Source organism: Centroberyx affinis, unplaced genomic scaffold (genome assembly GCF_046629955.1).
Source record: "Centroberyx affinis isolate AG114_WGS23_722 - 3 ecotype Tasmania unplaced genomic scaffold, CSIRO-AGI_Caff_v1 ptg000369l_1, whole genome shotgun sequence".
NCBI lineage: Eukaryota > Metazoa > Chordata > Actinopteri > Beryciformes > Berycidae > Centroberyx > Centroberyx affinis.
Window position 1 is genome coordinate 1,237,022 of NW_027279040.1, and position 21,333 is coordinate 1,258,354.

Sequence of the window (21,333 nt, forward strand, 5' to 3'; positions counted from 1 at the left end):
CTCCATCTTTTTGCTGTGGTGTTGCCTTGAGATAAGTGCCATGTCCCAAAGTATGCTCCAATGTGGCAATAGGCAATAAGAGAATGGACATGGCCCTTTGCAAAGCATAAAAATATCTCTTCCCGTTTTGATCTGACCTGCGGGGATTGAATTTGATCCTTGCCAAGGTACTTGATCCGGACTGGCCAGAACATGGCAACTTCACAGGAAGAGTCTTCTGTAACTGTGGCACTGAAAGGCTATTGAGAATGGATTGAAGTTTTGTGTTTGTTTCTTTTTTAAATAGGACAGTCCACTGACCGTATTATTTTTTTGTATTTTTAGTCTTTATTCCGACAGTGGGGAAGCAAAGAGTGAGACTAGCTATAAAAACAAAATCATTAGTGCAACTGTGTGGCACAATTAGGGTAAAAATATCTATAGTTCCTTTCAGGGCAACCTAATATGACAAATTGTCAGTGACATAAAATGGCCAGTAAGGCTCAATTACAGTTTCCAGGTTTCCAAGCTGATTCCAATAATCTATGCATGATGCAGTGTGAAAGCCAGCCTTTTCCACTTTATATCCACAGACATCTCATTGAAAATTAGCAAAAACCTATTTGGTAGTGCACAGACTAGCTGAAGGGAATAACACACCCCACCCATCTGAGTTCCCATCTCTTTTGTGTGGCTGATGCCTGGAAGCATGTGTCCGTTTTTACAGTGTGGAACTAGGAAGGAAACATATTGGAGAGAGGAAGGAGAAAGTTTACAGCACCATCCTGGAAATAGTGAGGACAAGCCTCTCCTCACAATCATTTAATCAGGCTGTGTGCACCACATTTTCCATTGTTTTTGTCCACAGCCTGATAACCTCAGGTGTCTGCATGGTGGAGAGGTGTTACTTGGCTTTGAATAATGTAAAACACAGGAGTTCTTGGAGTCACATTTCCTTAACCCTAGAATGCATAAAGTGGGTCAAAAAGACCCAGACAAATGGCAAATGTATGTCCAGTATGTTGCCATAGTAACATTGTAAACACTCAACTGTAAGCTACCACAGTGGTTCTCAACGTGGGGTCCGGGGACCACCAGGGTCCTTGAGAAGGTTCCAGGGGGTTCCCAGCAAATGGATGAATTGTTAAACTTCACCATTATTTCATTTACAAGAAGTTAACACAGTTAGAGACTATAGAGGAATTACTGTTTTGATCATACTTTCACTGTTATCTCTCTACAATACAGATAGTCATGGGATTCTGGACAAAATCATATCTAACAATAACAATAGTCTCAGATTTGGGTCCGAGAGACAAAATCTGATCAAATGGGGGTCCGTGGCCCTAATGTATACCGAATCCTTGATATGAAAAGGAAAAAAAAGGTTGAGAAAGAAGAAAATATCAACACACTGCAACTACAGCCTACTGTTCATGTGATACCAGTACAAGGGTGATACAAGTTTTGTCTACAAATACTGATTTGTTTTCCCTCAGAGAATATATGTGATATCACAGTGATATATTTTGTGTGAAATACTTTGTGAGATATAAAAATTTGACTATAACTCCTAACAACTAAATGCTAGTTAGCTAATAGCTAAGAAATGTTATAGTTAGCCAGCAAATTTCACTGTTGCCCCTTACTGAGTTATAGAGCAAATATATTTGAAATTGTTCTTCACTGATTGATTGATTGATTGATTGATTGATTGATTGATTGATTGATTCATTCATTCATTCATTCATTCTTTCATTTGTTTGTTTGTTTGATCTATCTAATTATATATTTCTGAATTTCTTGAATTATTTGTTAAAACTTAGGACAAGTATGACAAAATGCCTCACATTTATTAGTATTTATTACAACTATACCAATGCTGTAACAACAAACTAATGATTCAACGGTTACAGCAACTTAAAGATTTATACAGTCATGTCAGCGCTGGGAACTTACATGTGAGTAGTCTACAAAACTCAACAGTGTAAAGGCTGTAAGCTGTGACAGACTGTTCTGTCAGAGTCATGACTTACAAGACTGAGAGTCTGAAATGCTTTGTTCATCTCAGCCTATTTGGTGCTTTTCAAGTTATGTGACAGACCTGGTAATACAGCATTATTTCAAGATTCCTTGTGATGATCATCATGATGTAGGTCTGCGTCTGGCTGCATAATTAGAGGGACCTGCGCCGCTTTCTGTAAGGCCGTTTTTATCTGCACACACTGTTTTTAAGCTAAAGTCCCATAAAGCCACTAATTACAACCTAAAAATAAGAGGCTGGCAGGGACATTTGCAGTTGTGGAAGTTACTTCTTGAGCATTAGCTACAGAAGCATCTCTGTAATGTGCTGAGATTTTAAGATTTTCATATTAAGAGTTCTTTTTTTTTTTTTTTTACTTTTTGGCAACAGTCAACCACCACAGGTTGAAAAATCTTTGTGAGCTTGCATGCAAATGTCCACTCAAAGCTTAATGAATTGGTCTGTGTTTGATCTTTACACCTGCTTCTAGGGACCGGCCATAATGATTACATTTCTACATATATACAGCCTTGTGGTCTCTAAATGAATGTGGTTTGAAGAAATAAACTAAGTCCAATTATTTTTGAATATCCCCTCTGTTCTAAGGCAAAATTATATATGTTGAAAGGAGAAAAGCATGAATCACAGGTAAACCTTAAGGCTTAATCTGTCAGTGCATGTTGTGAGCATAAGCCTTACAGCTATTTGGCAAAAGCACAAGAAACTCTGTTTAGCAAAGCATGTGCCAACAGAGAATAAACTTATGTTGTTGAGCAATATTGTTTACTGTGTCTTTTCTTATGCAGCACATGAATGACCAAAAAAAAAGGCTCACTATACGGGAAATTCCAGAAAGACGAGAAGAATGTGGTTACAGTTGAATGTTTAGGGAGAGACTGTTTAGATGTTAACACATTCACTGGCAAGGCAGTGAATCACGTTGTAATAAAGTAGGACTTTGAATCTTACAGTTGAGCGGAGAAGGGCATGCAGTATCTTCAGCAGTCATAAAGTACACAGGAAATGATTGCTCACTCAAGAGCGGGGAGGAAAAACTGGAACTGTTTGTGTGACTCCTGCTACAGCTTCTCTAAATGTTCCTGAACAAATCATGCATCATCTCCTAAGACATGAATCATGAATCACACCAGACTGTGACCAGACTAGGCTCGTGCAGCGTTATGAAATATGGAAGAGCATGAAGCAGATTAATCCTGTTGAATAGCTTACACAAGCGGAAATATTAATCATAGAAGAGGATTTTCTTCCTTAGCTTTTTTGTCAGTCAACCAAAATTTTCTGATCCAATCCTGACACTGCCATGTCCTTATGACAGTATGGTACAATACTGTCAATACTGTACAATACAAATACACACACACACACACACACACACACACACACACACACACACACACACACACACAAAAGTCTAAAGTTTATCACAAGTTCATCTCTGTTTGTACAGTAGCAGGCCGTCTACAGCACGCACTGACAATTAACCTTCTACCTACTCAGTCACAATGGAAACATTTAAAAGAGTCTTATTTTTGTCACTCACTGATCTTCATCCATAATCCCTCTCTCCTTGCTCTTTCAGTGAGCTGACAGTAGTGTCAACACCACACCTGTTTCCTTACATTTACAGCTGTGTTTCTCTGGAAGCTGCTGGCCAGGTGGGGGGTGTGTGTGAGAAACAAGGAAAACAACTGAAACACTGACTAGAGTTCATTAACTTGGATAGGCCTACTGACAGGATCGTTTCTGGTCAGTCATACTATAATCGTCGGATTTAAATAAAAAAGCCTGAGAGTCGTTTTACCTGTCTCTAACATTTGGTGATAAATTCTTCTATTCTTCTTTCTTTCATTTTAATGTTACAGAGACAAAGAAGCTGCCATTCCTGTTTTAAACGCATTTGACTCGTGAAATAGACTGAGCGGGTGTCAATGTAAATTAACACACACTCCAACCATAGGCACTCAAAACTGATTTACGGCGCAGAAACATACTGTACATCGGCATAACAAAAATGCGGGTTGCGCAAGTAGAGAGAGCTGCTCAGATCTCTTATCTATGAGCAGGGAAACAGCCCAGATGTTTTACTCCTGGGACAGCGTTCACTCACCATGAAACGTAAGATTTCCCATGTTTTGATAAGACACCAAACTCACCAGAAAAACGCTACATAACCTAACCGGCAGCCGTAAATACAAATAGTTTATTCCTGTAGCCTAATATTCCTATAGGTAGATAACTGTTTCTAAATTTAGTGACCTTACCGTAGGCTACTTGATGATAGCCCATTTTGTCATCTCTTATGTTATCATTATAATATCCCTACTTTGACTTATAGGTTTGCTGTGATATTTCTATAGCATCCATGTAAAATTGATTGTAAGAATATGCTACTATTTTGTTTTTTCGTAACAGAAATAGATCAAACAGCTGAGACTCCTGCCAGGTGTCTCAATTTCAGACCACTGACTTGCAGCGATTTGGACAGACGAGTAAAATGAGTAAACAACTTACTTCATATTCCCGCAAAAACAAAAATCGGCAGTTCTTCCAATGAGAGAAGGCGCTGGGCTCCGCGCGGTGAAGTGTGTCAGTCTCTCAGTTCAGTCCTCAGCTCTCACTCAGTCTGACAGGCAGCAGTAGTTTCTGTGTACCGGACCTGCCTGCCTCTACTATCTGAGGGCGGTGCTCAAAGTCCGACACATCCCACATCGCGGCTGCTGTCTCATCCAGAGGTTCAGACTCTCTCATGCATCTCATCAATCTGTGATGCATTTCCAGCTGTTGTTTTGTTAAGTGTTGTGACACTTTCCCTCAACTTGCCTCGTTTACTTCTGCCGCAGTTAGTGATTTCCTACATTCCCAGAATGCCTTTTGACAACCCTTAGAAAATGGGTAATCAAAGGTGGTTTCATGGGCAATTCCTAGTTTAGTTAGCTAGCCAACGGTTTGTGAACACTGGGATGCATCTATGATCGTGGAAATATCTGGAAGTGACCTCATCTCGTCTACGATTGGCCAGTTATCCAACAAGAGGAAAAATACAACAAACTACTAAATGGAAAGTACAGAAATTCAAAGTAGGCTACGTTGTTTTGGGGGGGTTTTGTTTGTTTTTTTTAACAGTGTTTTAAGTGTTATAGGGTGGATTTTCCCTTTAAAGAGTAGGCTAACTGAACCCCAAACCCAAATCTGTGGTGAAGCCTGAAATCTAACGGTGAAAAGTAGGGTACTGCACTGGCCATCTGCTATTGGCTGGTCTTTGGTACCAGGTGATGTCACCTTCTATAGAGTACAACAGGTGGTGACATCACCTGGCACCAAAGATCAGCCAATAGCAGATGGCCATTTCAGTACCCTACTTTTCACAAGTAGATGATTTTAGCGCTTTTATTGTTTGAATTGTTCAAATTTTTATTGCTTCTTTTATATTCTGTTTTTGCGCTTATATTCATTTTCTTTTTCCATTCTGCATCCTATCACTTTACTTTTGTTGCGGCAAAATGATCAAGTTTCATCTTATCTCAAATCAGATTTTATTGTTGACTAAAAGTAAACTAAAATAAAAACTGGAGTGATGAACAAACTGAAACCTAATACCATAATCACTTCTTCCAGAACTAATAAAATAAACAAATAAAATAAAGATGCTGAAATATTACTTTCAGTTTAAAGCAATAAGTGATTTTTTCTGACCACTAGAGGGTGACAGAAACCGTAACACATTTTGTAAACACACACAGCAAAACTACTGGGCGACGGAAGCCCTTAAGGACAAACCGTGCATAAAGGCTAATGGCTAAAATAAACGTACCTACAGAGAAATATCTACCAGTCTCTCTTTGCCAGATTTTTCTCCCGCTGAAGGTTACACAAGGACAAGTGAAGAGGAAGGTAGCAAGTTTACTAGTTGAAAACGTTTACTCGCTCGCTTCATCGATTCGCCACTACTCGGGGCGACTTTGACAACAAGCTTTAGGAAAGAAGTGAAAACAGCAACACAGCTGGTCCGTGTGTGTGGCTGTTTGTTTACATCATTACGTCTCATGGAAATCTCCACATAGTACACGTTAGTTTCAGGATTGGTTACAGGGTCAGAAATCGCTTATTGCAGGTTTAAGTCTTTCAACTAAAGCCAAATTAAAAGTGGTCTAAATAAATATGTGTCAGTAAAATAAATAATTACATAAATAAATACAGAAATATATAATATCATATAATAATAATAAATTCATCAAGGGCATCACTTTGTGTTGAAAAGTGGTGGGGACATAAGTGCTCAGATGAAAAAACATTTTTTAAACGGTCTCCAACATATGCGATTTTTTTTTTGTTTGTTTTTTTAGCTTATGTTACTTTTTTTGGACAATGCGCATTTGTTTCTTCTATATTTACATTGCATTGTATGTTTTCTTATTGTGCAAATAAACCTTTCTCAAAGCGTTCTCATTTGTTAGTTAACATTTCTTGGTGCAAGCTATTTTTCAGAACATTTTTTAACAAATTATGCTTTTAAAAAGTGATGGGGACAAAATCGGCCATTTCTAAAAGTGGTGGGGACATGTCCCCAGTGTCCCCAGTGTAAATGACACCTATGAAATTCATAATTGATTGATTTTATTCTTTAATTTCAAAAACAATAATAATATTTCATAATAATTGTTTTCATAATAACATGACTATATTTAGTTGTATTTATATTTCATAAAACTTATTTTTATTTTTCAAATGGCTTTTATTTTCAATTACATAATATTATTCAGAATTACATTTTTCAAAGTGGTTCTTTTATTTCCCTTTTTATTTTTAAATAAAAATATTTTTATTTCATAATGACTCTTTTCATTTCATAATGTCACTTTTCATAATGTCTCAGCCGTCTGTCAGTCAAAGTGAATGGGGCGGGATCTATTTGCTGATTGGGTAATCCTTTGCAATCGATTATTTTTCCTGGCTCTGAGGCTGGTCTTGCCCCATGGGCCAAATGATGTTAAAAAATACATGAATTAGTTGGATGTTGAAGGGTATAGTCCAGAGCTATCATCTCTGTTGATCCTTAAAACACTCCTTAAGCTTTATTTTTACATTTGGAAAGACATGACCTATTTTGGTCTTAGCTTTGACTTGGCCTCAACGCCCTTTGGACCTGGTCTTGACTTGAACTCAAGTGGACCTGGTCTTGGAATTGACTTGACGATTAAGGTGGTGTTGACTACAGCGCTAAATTTGAATGCCCTGTTCTTTTCCACAGCTGGAGGTCCCATCGTTGACATCCTACAGCAGGCCCTCCTGCCTGTGGTCAGCCACTCCAACTGCACCGAGCCTGACTGGTCGGGCAGCCTGGTCACCAAGAACTTGATCTGTGCTGGAGGAGATGGACAGCTGGCCAGCTGCAACGTGAGTCACATTCATTTCCCACAAACCCTAAATTTTATTCTACAGTCTCATGTAATATAGAAATGGAGTTCCTGTGAAAATATACCAGCCTTACAGTTTAGAATAGTTTTACACAGTGCCATAATGATTATTATATATGTACAATTACTAAACGTTTTTGCCACCCTTTGCCTGAACATCACGTCTGGCTCTGTTGCCCCTCAGGGAGACTCTGGTGGCCCCCTGAACTGCCAGAACCCTGACGGCTCCTGAGACGTCCATGGTGTGGGGAGCTTCGGCTCCAGCATGGGTTGCAACTACCTCAAGAAGCCCTCCACCTTCACCCGCGTCAGTGCCTACATCTCCTGGATCAACAATGTGAGTGGAAATGGGCTTGGCTTGCACAATATTTGTTAATATAATATGTGTCTTTTAGTGGATGCTTCTGTCCAAAGCACCTTACAGTACAGTGCATAGATTGTTTTTTGGCTCCACTTAACAATGTTAGTGCAGTGCTGTCTCTGTTGCTTACAGCTCTGCAGATAGATTCAGCGTACTTATGGTTTGCTGTCTTTGTGACAAGGCAATTCATGTAAAAACCCACAGCTATTGGTGGGCAGCCATTTCTTGTTGTGGCTCTTAAAGTTGGGCTGAAATAAAAGCAGGAAAATGGTTTTACTTAAAAGGAAATCATTGAGTGTTAAAATGCAAATGTTCATGAAATTCCAAGTTTCATACTCAACTCGTACTCAAGTGGCAGATAGTTACACTTAAAATTTGTAGGAGTGTGCCACCTGCCGTACAGGTGTAGAATATCTATCATTGAAGTGTCATTCAAGTGACATTAGACAGCATACTTTGAAAACCAATTGTCAGTGGTAGGAGTGCACAGAAATCCCTATTATGTATTCTTTACATGAATATTCATGTTGCAAATAAAATCCTCCTTTCAAACTTAGCATAGGAAATGCAGTCATTTGCCAAAATGAAATACACTGTAAAATGCACATATTATCATAAAATATATGCACAAGTATATAATAATAATAATAATATAATCTAAATCTCACTTTTAGTCCTTTAAGTATGTGTGGCTTTAAGTATGTGTGGCTCAGATGAGTGTGGATTAGATATACTGTGATTAAGAAGCATCCAGCCCTAGCCTGGTTCCAAATAGGTAAGAAGACCTGCACAGATGTATGATCAAGTAGCTGGATAAGATATTGTATAGTAGAAAAGAAAAAAACAAAATATTTTCTAAAATTCAAACCAGTTCTCTCCCTCTTTAGGTGGAACTAGATGATTCCACCCAGCCAGCTGTAGTGGATGGAGCCGTGAACTCCACCCCCCTTGATGGAGATTTGAGCGAAGAGCCCGGCCTGAAAGAGGACACAACACCAAGCCCAGCAATGGACTCTGCTGTTGGTTCAGCTGCTCTGGTTCCTCTCCCTACTGATGCTCATGTGGTTCCTGTGACCCTCCCTGCTGAAGCTCCTCTGGTTCCTCTGAGCCTCCCTACTGAAGCTCCTCTGGTTCCTCTGAGCCTCCCTACTGAAGCTCTTGTGGTTCCTCTGAGCCTCCCAACTGAAGCTCCTGTGGTTCTTCTGCGCCTCCCTACTGAAGCTCTTGTGGTTCCTCTGAGCCTCGCTACCGAAGCTCCCGTGATTCCTCTGAGCCTCCCTACTGAAGCCCCTGTGGTTCCTCTGATCCTCGCTACTGAAGCCCCTGTGGTTCCTCTGAGCCTCCCTACTGAAGCCCCTGTGGTTCCTCTGAGCCTCACTACTGAAGCTCCTCGGGTTCCTCTGAGCCTCTCTATTGAAGCTCCTGTGGTTTCTCTGAGCCTCCCTACTGAAGCTCCTCTGGTTCTTCTGAGCCTCCCTACTGAAGCTCCTCTGGTTCCTCTGAGCCTCCCAACTGAAGCTGCTGTGGGTCCTCTGTGCCTCCCTACTGACGCTCTGGTTCCTGTGAGCCTCCCTACTGAAGCTACTCTGGTTCTTCTGAGCCTCCCAACTGAATCTCCTCTGGGTCCTCTGAGCCTCCCAACTGAATCTCCTCTGGTTCCTCTGAGCCTCCCTACTGAAGCTCCTGTGGTTCCTCTGAGCCTCCCTACTGAAACCCCTGTGGTTCCTCTGAGCCTCCATACTGAAGCTCCTGTGGTTCCTGTGAGCCTCCCTACTGAATCCCCTGTGGTTCCTCTGACCCTCCCTATTGAAGCTCCTCTGGTTCCTGTGAGCCTCCTTACTGAAGCTCCTCTGGTTCCTCTGAGCCTCCCAACTGAATCTCCTGTGGTTGCTCTGCGCCTCCCTACTAAAGCTCCTCTGGTTCCTCTGACGCTCGCTACTGAAGCTCCTGTGGTTCCTCTGACCCTCGCTACTGAAGCTCCTCTGGTTCCTCTGTGCCTCCCCATTGAAGCTCCTCTGGTTCCTCTGAGCCTCCCTACTGAAGCTCCTCTGGTTCCTGTGAGCCTCCCTCCTGAATCTCCTGTGGTTCCTCTGAGCCTCCCTACTGAAGCTCCTGTGGTTCCTCTGAGCCTCTATACTGAAGCTCCTCTGGTTCCTCTGACCATCCCTACTGAAGCACCTGCCATTACTCCAGTCCAGGAAGGCTTGACCGGCAGCCTGGTTGGCACTGACGAGAAGGAGGAGGTGCAACAATACTCTGACACCACATCAGGTAGGAGTTCTTCATCAGGTCCGCTCACACTGTAGCTCATGTCTACTTCCATGAAGATGAACTGAGGCATTGATTGTCCTCTTTTATTTTTCAGAGATCAAAAAGACCAAGAAGAAGAAACGCTTCTTCCGTCGGCTGTTCCAAACACTGAGGAAAACAGCTGAGGAAACAGAGAGGGACTGAAATCCCACTGCAAAAAATAAATTCAGTGTTGCATTGCAATCAGTCTGTGTCAGTCAAGTCATTTACTGTGAATTGATGCATTATAAAATTCTGAAATTATCATACAGGAATTGCATGATACATATCTATACAGTCAACTCTAGAATTATTGTCACCCTTCATGAAAATAAGCAAAATGTATTGTATAAAATGAATAAAATGTATTTTTTTTATTGATCTCAGAATCCAGAAACTGTACTGCTTTCATCATTTACTGTTTCACTGGGGTCAAAATATGAGGTTGCACATGTAAAATCCATTTGTCATCCATCACTTTGTGGAAAATCAAAGAGCTTTCAACTCAGAGGAGACTGATAGTAAAATACCACTAAGCACAGTCAGGGCAATAATCAAAAAGTTTTAGAAATCTGGAACAGTTGCAAATTCACCAGGAAGAGGTCCCCATGAACAGGGAGGAAGATGGTGAGGGAGGCAAAGAGGAACCCAAGGATCACAGTTTCACAACTGCACAGTTGAGTGGAATGCTGAGGTTATCAAGTGTCAAAATCAACAGACGCCTCCTCCATGTCAGCAAGCTCTTTGGAAGGGTTGCAGGAAAGAAGCCTTTACTGAGTGCAACCCATAAACTGAAGCGCCTGAACTTTGCCAAGCATCACTGGAACTACAATTGAAATTGTGTGTTGTGGTCAGATGAGACCAGAATGGAACTTTTTGGCCATGCACACCATTGGCATGTTTGGCGACAAAAGACGACTGCATACAAGGAAAAGCACAGGATGCTCAAGGTGAAATATGGTGGAGGATCTTTGATGCTTTGGGGCTGTTTTACTGCTAGTGGTCCAGATCTTGTTAAGATCGATGGTATAATGAATTCCACTAAGTCTCAGGATATTTTAGCCCAAAACCTGGTTGCCTCTGCCAGGAGGTTGAGACTTGGCCGTGGAAGGACCTTTCAATCAGACAACGACCCCAAACATACATCAAAATCATCACAGAAATGGTCACGGGAACATAAAATTGATGTTTTGCAATGGCCATCTTGTCTCCAGAAACCTAGTGAAAATCTGCGGGCTGAATTGAAGAGGGCAGTCCACAAGCACAAACCTAAGAATATCAAGGATCTTGAAATGTTCTGCATGGAGGCACGGTCCCTCCCAAAGTGTTCTCCAACCTTGTCAGACATTACAGTAAGAGGCTATTGTACTAAACCATAAAACATTTTGTGTTTGAAGAACGTATTGTGTTAAAATAAAAGTGTACGACTCTCCCATATGTTTGAGCCCAAAATATGACTCATTTCATGTGTTGCATGCGACCGACCGACCGACCAAAACTTAAATCCGATTGACTCCAGATTTAAGTTGTTATAGTTGTTGTGGTCTAGTGGTTAAAAGGTGAAAGGTGGTAAAAGGTGGCAAAAGGTGGCAAACTACTTCAAAATGTTTCGAGACTCAACAACCCACAGCAACTAGCCTAAACTTAGATGGTTTCAGCTGAATTTGACAGATGCCAAATGTCCCATGATTGACTTGTACACCAGGCAGTAGGCTAGAGGTCACACACATGGACAGGATCCTTGCTGCAGCCAGTGGACATTCACTTAACAGGAGATCAGTATTTTACCTATAGCAGGTAAGTCAATGCATGAATTAAATGTTTTGTTTTGATCGTGATGTCCATTCATTGGTTTGAGATGCAAGGTAAAACAGACAGGCAACTCTCAGTTGACTAAATGTCAAACGAAGGCTTGAGCAGGTAGTTTCATCAAGAATAGTCTTGAGAACTGGGATGCCATGGTCACAATGAAAAAAAACGAGGATTACTATGAAAATCCTGACTAGAGTCAGCCTAACAATCAATCAATCAATCAATGTTAAATTAAGCAGTTCCACAAAGCCTACGGGGCTCTGGAGTGATGGACTAAATATAGTCATGTTATTATGAAAACAACAATTATGAAATAAAATTATTTAATATTGTTTTCAATTAAAGGAAAACAATCAATCAATTATGAATTTATTTATGTATTTATGTATGTAATTATTTATTTCACTGACACATATTTATTTATTTAATTGTGACTATTTTGGTCCTCCATAAATATAATCTACAAATGAGTAAAAGCCCAAAATGAAATGTAGCAATTAGTTATTGATACTGAAATGTTACATGTAGCACCTTGGTGTTTTGCAGTCCTCAAAAAAGTTGTAACTCACAGCATGTTCAGCAATATGGGTTTTATTTTGAAAATGGTGATCGGAAGTCATTCTGTTCAGCTTGACAGTGGTAGAAGTCTATTTAGGCACCAAATAAAAATTGTCTTTCTCTGTAATGTCTGATCCAAGCTCATTTAGTCTAAAACAATAGAATACTAGCTTCATTTTTCTAAGCTTCTTAAATATCTGGATCAGAGTCAGTCTAAATATTTTTCAGTGCTGGTCACAATACAGCCTTGACCCAATAACAGCAAGTGAACCAAAATTTGAATGTGCCACATGTATATAGCAATAGACTATTCAGGCTATTTTGTACATCTGTCATATGTGGTGTTAGATAATTTCACATTTCAGTTTCCAATGCAAATCAACTTGTTTCAAGAATTTTGTAGAATCAAGCGACATGATCGTGATAGTAATGCAGCGATCTGCCTTATTCTGACTTGTTTCAAGAGTTATCTCACCCCACTGGCAGAAAGTTTTCTTGGTTTAAGAAAAATACGATTTGAAGGCTGAATATGAGACTAAATGACTTGTTAAAAGTTGAGCAATGGAGCAATTCTTCAGCTGTAAATGTATTTGTAGTGTTTCTGTTTAGTCTCCTGTCATATAGAATGTCTTGTCTCCACTAAATGTGATCTGTAATAGATATGCTTTGTCCTGCACCTACAACGTGTCAATCCTGTATTGTGTAACTGTCTTGAAATGTGTCAGCACCACTAAACCAGGAGCCAGGTCAAACTCCTAATGCACCCGTTGTCCTGGGCGAATTAAACCATTTCTGATTCTGACAAGGAATTCACTTTTGTTAGGGCTTTCAGCAGGAGCAAGTTCTCATCCAAAAAGGGTCTTTAAAAAAAACAAAGTAGCATTCAACTTCAACAGTCATGAATCTTTTGATTTAAAACGTGAAATAGAACTTTAGAATTTCAAGCAAGTGTCTATATTGTAATGGAGAGGGAAACCTACAATACAGTCACCCTGATTCTCTCATTGTGTAAATTAGTTGTCCCTCCTGCAGGGGAGGACAGCTGGGACAACTGGGAGTCCCCCGGACCCCAACCAATGATTTCATCAGCACACAATACATTTTACAGTGTGAGACCCTCTCTCCAAAACACACACGCACGCACGCACGCACGCACGCACACTGCAGAGCCTAGTCAGCACTCCCTGGTGGTAGCCTAACTCCAGTCCCCCAGTATAAGGCAAGTAGCCCATCTAGTGGTCAGAGTAGCGACATGCACCTCCAATAGAAAGTCTGGTTTAAGAAGTGAATCTTATTTGTATTGATGCAATGACCAGGTAGGTTAACTATAGTTAGACTAACATTTAGCCTAGATGGTGTCCGAATTACGCGCCCTTGTTTCCCAGCTCCCTTCAGCTGGGCACAATTATTTGAAAAGTAGAATTAAACTATCTATGGGCGTCCTGGTGGCCCATTTGGCTAAGGCTTTGGCGCATACCATGTAGCTACCGGGATAGGACCTTTGTCGCATGGCAAAGACAAAAACAATAAAAAAATATATATATATATAAAAAAAGATTAAACTATCCATGGCTCATGGGAAACTTTGTGCCCAGTTGCGCATTGATGTTCTCAGGAGTGTGAGTGGTAATGCATTACTCAGTAGGCGACGTTACAGTATCTGTATTACTTATAGCAGAGATGAATACTGTAACAAATTAATATTTCAGTTTCAGTAATGATGTTACAGTAGCTAATCTAAAAAGGAGGCTAATGGACATACATTCTGTAATTTTCTCAATTATTTTTTTCTATTCTTAAGCAAATATTCGATGTATTACAACACATTAAAATTTGAATTGTGCGCGTTCTGTGTGACCAAGAGTTGTGGAAGTATAGGCAAGTCCTACCAGGCGGTAAGAGAGGATGCAACCGCCAATTCTGGGGGGTATAATGGGGAAGTAATGTCACGAGTAACGCATCACTGCTCCCAGAGAGTATCAAGTTAACGAATAACAGGCAACTTTTGAAATGAGAAACGGGTATCTGGTCCTTTATCACTTTTTTGACCAAGCAGCACAACAGAGATTAATATGCACTTCTATTTACGAGTTGTTACAGAAAATATAGATTTCTACAGATGCTGACCCTGCAGTGACGGAGACGAGCCTCAGCTGTGTGACGCTGATGTTTCCAGCAGCATCACCACACCCTGCTCAGTGCGCCGCAGCAGCAGCAGCAGCAGCAGCATGATGGTGCGGTTCGCCCTGCTCGTCCTGGGTCTCACAGCACCCATCAGCGCCATCCTGCCCGAAATAGTGGATTCGGGCATCAGTCAGATCCTGGAGGATAATTCATCCCAGGGGCAAACGGCGCTGAACAACATGTATGTGGAGGTGGAGCAGCTGATGGAGGACACGCAGCAGAAACCGGTGGACGCGGTCCAGCAGGTAAGCAGCCAGCACACACCTCAGCATCTCATCCACATGATAAAGCAGTATATCAGTGTGCCTCAGTTGCTCATCACCTTTATTGGAAGTTAATGACTGATGACTAGTGTTTTTAAGATCCTTTGAGAATACTTTTTAAACATTTTAATCAGTTTTGCAGTGACTAAGTAGAAATTCAAATAAGCTTAAAGGCACCAGTGGTAGGGAACTGGAATATGAGCAGGTAGCAGGAGAAACGCATAAGTGACTTCTCAATGCATGTATTGATTTTCTGCACCTGAAACCTGAAACGATCTATCCAATCCTTACAGAGCGACAATGAGAGTGGCAATTTCAGCCTCCATCCCCATAACCTTCCTTCAAGTCATCATAATGAAAGTGGTTCTGAAAAAGAAATCGGCAATCAGTCTGTCCAGAGCTCAGAAACAGTAGAACAGGTAGGTCTTTACCTGCACAAAGGGCAAACAAAAGTAGAAAAGAGTCTGTTTCCCTCATGATACAAACTAAACTGCTGTCTCATTCTCATACAGGGGACAAATAACATAACTAGGGAAACGGAAACCCACCTGACTACAACCATCCAGTCCAGTGGCAAGGAAAATAATATTTACCATGTAAGTTAAGTCTGTGTTATGAGACTTGCATTAACTGCTGGTTATACAACTTGGTGCCCATACAGCCTTACACACATACATCAAAATGATAATCCATCCTGAAACAAAATTCATGTTCTTTCCATGATCTTTGACTGTTCTGTCTTAATTTGTGAACCTGAAAAAGCCTCTCCTGAAGCTCGAGTCAGAGTCTCAGTCAGTGATGGTTGATCATGATCAATCTGTTTCTTTTGATTGAACAGCACTTTTGAGAGTACAGTCACTTTTACATACACCCTATTACTAACACAATTTAAAAATATATTATTACGATTTTATTCCCCATTACATTTTTAATTTCTATGGTGCACATTGTTGCTTTTTTGTATCACAACATATTTTTGATGATTATTGTTACTGGCCTGCTAATGGCATCATAAGTTTTCATTCTCTGGTGTTATTCATGTCCTTTAAGTTCTTTAAGTACAGAAGCAGAGTGAAACGTACTTGGCACTAGCTGGCTGAAAAACCCTCTTAAAGGCTGCATGCTGTCCATTCATAATGTGAGGTAGCAGTATCACAGCTGCTGATTTGGCATAATGTCTGAGAAATTAGTCAAACCGATCGATAAAAGAAAAAGTTGACTGTGTGTCTGTGTAGGCTACACACTGTGTGTTATTTCATGTCTTCAGTTAATGGGGCGGTGTTTGTCTATGTATAAAACGAAAGATGAACAATGCTGAAATGTAGAGCCAGATGGTTTTTAAAGGCTGGGCACTGTCTAAGTAGCAGCTGACATTTCCAGTGCATGTAGTAAAATGCTTAACATACAAATTTGTTGATTAATAAGCCCAATGTCTGCTCTGTGCTCTTGCTGCTTGTAACTGGAATTTACTTTTAGCATTAAAGTTTCCAAAAGAAGGAAAAAGATCCTTAGGCATTGAGACAACACAGCATTTGGCAAAGTTATTATCCATCATCCAAATGTATGAATGTGATACAAAACACAGTAGGCTACTAGTAAAATGGCCAAATAATAATGTTTTGATAACGTCATTCATATAGTTCTTTACAAGCAGAGAGTTGTACAAAGAAGTACAAAGTGCTTTCCAAAAATAGATGAAGCAAGACAGTGTGTGACATTTAATTAAAACAACCTCCCAGACTAATAGCGATGATACAATTAATATGCTGTACTTTTCATTTGATTGCTTTTATAACTCAGGGATATTTCATGTGAAACCTCTTCACTGGCAGGAGAGAGAGCTTTGTATGGCATGCTATCAGATACAGTATGTGTTAGGAAGATGAGAGGGAAATTGATGTTTGCTAGCTAACTCTGGGACAAGAGTCTGTCCCAGTTTTAACAGCAAGGCCACTCACATGAGACACAAATAATACTGGAGAGATGCGTGACTCTTCATAAATATAGATTCCCTGCCCACCTATATGTGCAGCAAAGCCTGTTACTTAAAAGGATATCTTTGGGCTCGGTGTTATATTAGCCCTACTCTACATGTTACATTTATGCTTTTGCAATGACAGGTTTGTTCGACCCTTGATGACAATCCTAAGCATTTTCCTCTGCTCAACATAGCGTGGCTTGAATGTTTATCGAATCCCTCCTTTCCCACCTCTTTAGGAGTGCATCATTGATGAGGACTGTGAGAAGGGGAGGTACTGCCTCTATGAGACACACAACTCAAAGTGTCTGCCTTGCAAAGCTATTGATGTGGTAGGTGAATTTATGTTAGTTGTATATTCACTTCACTATTCACTATTTTGGTCAATATCTAAACCAGTTTTCTCTAAATTCTTCTCTATAATGGGTCGGTCTTTCTTTCAAACACACACGCCCACACACACACCTACTCAGTCATTCATTTGCAGCCGGTCTTTCACTCTGACTGCATTGCAGTGCGTCCACAAGTGTAATTGGAGTGTATCGTTTGTGGGCAGTCTGTCCTGCGAGCTTCACGTCAAAGGACACCACGTGTGTCAAGGTTAAATAGAAGCTCTTCCTCTCCCTCTGCTCTCAGAGGGCAAACAGAAAAGACAGAACAATGGTAATGAGAGTAGAGACATACCCGCTGGTCTTATTTAAGACTGTGTTAGTTATTACTACTAACTCTCTAGTGTCTCCTTTGGAGGAAGTGGTCTTGGTGAGGCAGAGTAAAAAGCAATGGGATAAAGATACTGGCAATCCACCCATCTGGGATAATAAGTACACACACAGGACGAGTCTGTGTGCTGTCAAAGCTGCACTGAAAAACACTGCATCGTGTCAACCAGTACATTAATTTTATCCCTGTGTTTGTGGTTTGCACAGACTGTGCAGCAGAGGTGGAAAGTAACTAACTACATTTACTCAAGTACCGTACTTAAGTACAATTTTGAGGTACTGGCATTTTACTTGAATATTTCCATTTTGTGAGACTTTATACTTTTATTCTATTTTCTAGAGGGAAATATTGTACTTTTTACTCCACTACATTTATTTGACAGTTGTAGTTACTAGTTCCTTTGCAGAATAAGGTTTGACATTCAAACCATAGAATAAGCTCATGAAATATGTTGCATTGTTAGAGTTTAAACTTCCCAACAGTATATGGAGTAGTTAGACCTAGCGCCACCTGGACCATCTGCAACATTAAAATACTTCTTACAGGTTAATGCATTAATAATTTAACCCTCTGAAACAGACCATTCTCCAGACTGAGTACTTTTACTTTTGATACATAAGTACATTTTACTGCTAATACTTCTATACTTCTACTTAAGTAAACTGTGGAAGGCAGAACTTTTACTTTTAATTAAGTATTTCTCCATTAAGGTATTGCTACTTTTACCTAAGTAAAGGATTTGAGTACTTTTACCACCACTGTTGTGCAGTAATAGGAGATTTTCTATTGGACTGTTGGACAGAGATCAGTTGATCGCAGTGTCTTCATTATCTCATTTATATTTTATAAATCCAGCAGCAAGACTCTGAGGCTTAGGATCATGTCATTAAAGCTCTTCTCTGTGTGTTTCAGCCCTGTACCAAGGATGAGGAGTGCTGCGGTGAACAACTGTGTGTGTGGGGCCAGTGCAGCCAAAACGCCACAAAAGGGGAACCTGGCAGCATTTGCCAATACCAGAATGACTGCAGCACAGATCTCTGTTGTGCTTTCCATAAAGGTACATCTCCCCCCAAGAACGACAATTGCACTACCAGTCCAAAGTTTGGACACACCTGATTGAATGTACTATGTTTTGTATTATGTTAAAGCCATTTTGATCTAAAGGCTTATGCTTAAATGCTTGAAATTAGTTTCTTAGACAAATATAAATAGTGAAGTTGAAGCCTATGTATGAATTTCTTTCCAAAGCCTTTTCCTTTCCTTCAAGGCAAGGGGCAGTTACTTTAAAGAATCTAAAATATAAGATAATATTGATTTGTTTAACATTTTTTTGGTCACTGCATAATTCCATATGTGTTATTTCATAGTTTTGATGTCTATAGTATTCGAAAATGTGCAAAATAGTAAAAACTAGAAGGGTACTCGGAGAGCGCAGACCTCCGCCAAGGTTCGTGCTATTATTGCTTGTTCATGAGGCGGATCCAGATCCGCTCCAAAATTTAATGGGTTCTGCCTTGGCCCATGCTACATCCTTCCACAAAGTTTCATGAAAATCAGGCCAGTAGTTTTTCCATAATCCTGCTAACAGACAAACAAACAAACAAACGGCACCGAAAACATAACGTCCTTCGCGGAGGTAATAAAGAAAAATGTGTGTCCAAACTTTTGACAGGTAGTGTATATACTAGTTAGTCATACCATGTTGAATTTGCTTTGCGTCCTTTCTTTTGGTCATGATGAAGAAATTAAATGTTTTGCCTCACTCACTTTGCCTCTCAAAGTATTTATGCATTCATGTTTTACGTTCATGGATCAGCTAATATTTCTCTCTGTTTGTGTGTGCTCTTTGTGGCTTCAGCCCTGCTCTTCCCCGTCTGCTCGGCCAAGCCCATTGAGCGTGAGCGCTGCCTTGGCGCCTCCAACCACCTGATGGAGCTGCTGTCCTGGGACATGGATGGAGAGGGGCCCAGGGAGCACTGCCCCTGTGCTGGGGATCTGCAGTGCCAGCCCCTTGGGTGAGTACAGCGGCCGCTGCCTCACGTGTCATTGTTGTCAACAAAAATGTGATCCTTGTATTTTATCCTTAAATGACACCACACACCTTGAATCTTGCATTTGGTATTGACTGAATGATTCGGTAATATGTGAAAAATGGTTCTAGATATCTCAGATAAGTGTAAGATCTTTGAAGCTTTTCTTGCATGTCACTCACCAACTTTTATCATTCATATTACACTGTTCAGCTCTCAAAAACTGTACTCTCCCCTTTTGACAGGCGAGGGTCGCTGTGTCTTAAGGGACAGGACTCGAGTGAAGAGGACCTGACAGATTCTCTTTATTCAGAGATAGACTACATAGTCTAGACGGAGCTTGATTTGGTTCAGATTGCCTTGTAAACAATAAGACAGCGGGGTCTCCACTCACTCCAGCACTGAAGATGTTCACCCCCCTGTCCGTGCCTCACATTTAAGATTTGCTCTTTTGGTCATTGCTTATTCAGTGCTTTGTTGCAAAGAGTAGTAGCATTTCTAATTTGATAACTTTACCCAAAGCAGTAGAGCTTTACAGCATGGGACATGACTGAACCTGAATTCCTGAAGAAATGTGAGTGCTAAGTAGTATAATGTGCTTTAAAGTACAATTGCTGGAATTGAGACCTGAGGCTTAATTACAATCCTTCACTTGTAAAGGTTTCTGAAAATGTCAGATATAAATTGACAAAAAACACAACATTACCATGCAGCCCCCTAGTTCCTGGTCTCACGGCATTAACGGTGCAGTAGGAGGAACCAGGAAGCAGACAAAATGATGCTTCATGTGTGATAGTATGTTTTGGCTTCGCAGACCCACTCCCCTCAACACCCATCAGACCTACCTGCACTTACATCTCTGCTTACATCTTTAGTCCATAACATCTCACCTAATTTCCAACCTCACCACTGATCTCAACAAGGCCAAAGAGATGGCTGACCCCTCAGTCTTGAAACAGCCTGCTCAGCAGTTCAGAAAATGAATTGCACCAGCAAACAGTTAAAGTCACAATGAAACAGCATTTTGAGACCATCTTGCTTCATTAATGTGATGTATTTCCTGTTGAAACGTCCCGCTGGGGCGGGACATAATTAAGAAGTAATCATTCAAAAGTGTAAACCAATGGGACATCAGTTAGGGAGAAAAACACAGATTTATTAGATTTTTTTGTTCAAAAATCTGTGATGGTTTTATTGGTTGGAAATTTTATGTACGGTACACGATTTGTTAAATAGGTGTATGGTATGATAGAATGAGCTAAAAAGGGAAAAAAAGACATTTTTCATTTCATGACTTTAAGCTTAACTATTTAAAGCAATTATACCTGAAGTTGAGGACAGTATATGACTGCCCACTTCTGCTACCATAGCTAAGCCATCATATGATAAATTAGGCTTCCTGTCTTAGTCATGAGATAAACTTCCACTTTGGCTGCTCTCCTGCCAACCAGAGCTACTGGCTGCTCCGTTCTGCTGCTCCCGCTGCCTGCTGCACCCTGCCTTTGCACCCTGGCCATGAATCCCTTACTCCCAGAGCAAACTGGAGGTGGATGTGGCTACAAATCCATGGCATACAGCTTAGACAGGATGTACCATGGTTTTGCAGCCTCACTGTTGAGCCTCTGGCTTATGCCTACTGAATAATTATTTCCTGACCTGTCCACCTTCACACACAAAGCCAGTTTTCTGGAAAGAATTCTG

At 40.5% G+C, this 21,333-nt stretch overlaps 2 protein-coding genes across 4 annotated transcripts in view; one reads left to right on the top strand and one right to left on the bottom strand.

Moving 5' to 3' along the window:
- Positions 1–4,649, bottom strand: part of mical2a (microtubule associated monooxygenase, calponin and LIM domain containing 2a) — a 40,371-nt gene extending 35,722 nt beyond the window's left edge. For all 3 annotated transcript variants that reach the window (XM_071515775.1, XM_071515776.1, XM_071515777.1), the window contains exon 1: positions 4,535–4,649. The gene's annotated coding sequence lies outside the window, so the exon portion shown is untranslated. The remainder of the gene's footprint in view (positions 1–4,534) is intronic.
- A 10,039-nt stretch (positions 4,650–14,688) lies between these two features.
- Positions 14,689–19,965, top strand: dkk3a (dickkopf WNT signaling pathway inhibitor 3a). Its single transcript, XM_071515849.1, has 7 exons — positions 14,689–14,886; positions 15,198–15,323; positions 15,417–15,500; positions 17,122–17,214; positions 18,515–18,659; positions 19,461–19,617; positions 19,878–19,965. Exons 1-7 carry the CDS (start codon positions 14,689–14,691, stop codon positions 19,963–19,965), a joined length of 891 nt encoding a protein of 296 aa, XP_071371950.1.
- Positions 19,966–21,333: the final 1,368 nt, after the last annotated feature.

What these genes read in the sequence shown, in the direction of transcription:
- dkk3a (XM_071515849.1), top strand. Translation starts at nt 14,689, where the DNA reads ATGGTGCGGTTCGCCCTGCTCGTCCTGGGTCTCACAGCACCCATCAGC. An exon ending in CTGTTGTGCTTTCCATAAAG is followed by an intron (nt 18,660 to 19,460) that starts GTACATCTCCCC and finishes TTGTGGCTTCAG; the next exon opens with CCCTGCTCTTCCCCGTCTGC. An exon ending in CTGCAGTGCCAGCCCCTTGG is followed by an intron (nt 19,618 to 19,877) that starts GTGAGTACAGCG and finishes CCCTTTTGACAG; the next exon opens with GCGAGGGTCGCTGTGTCTTA.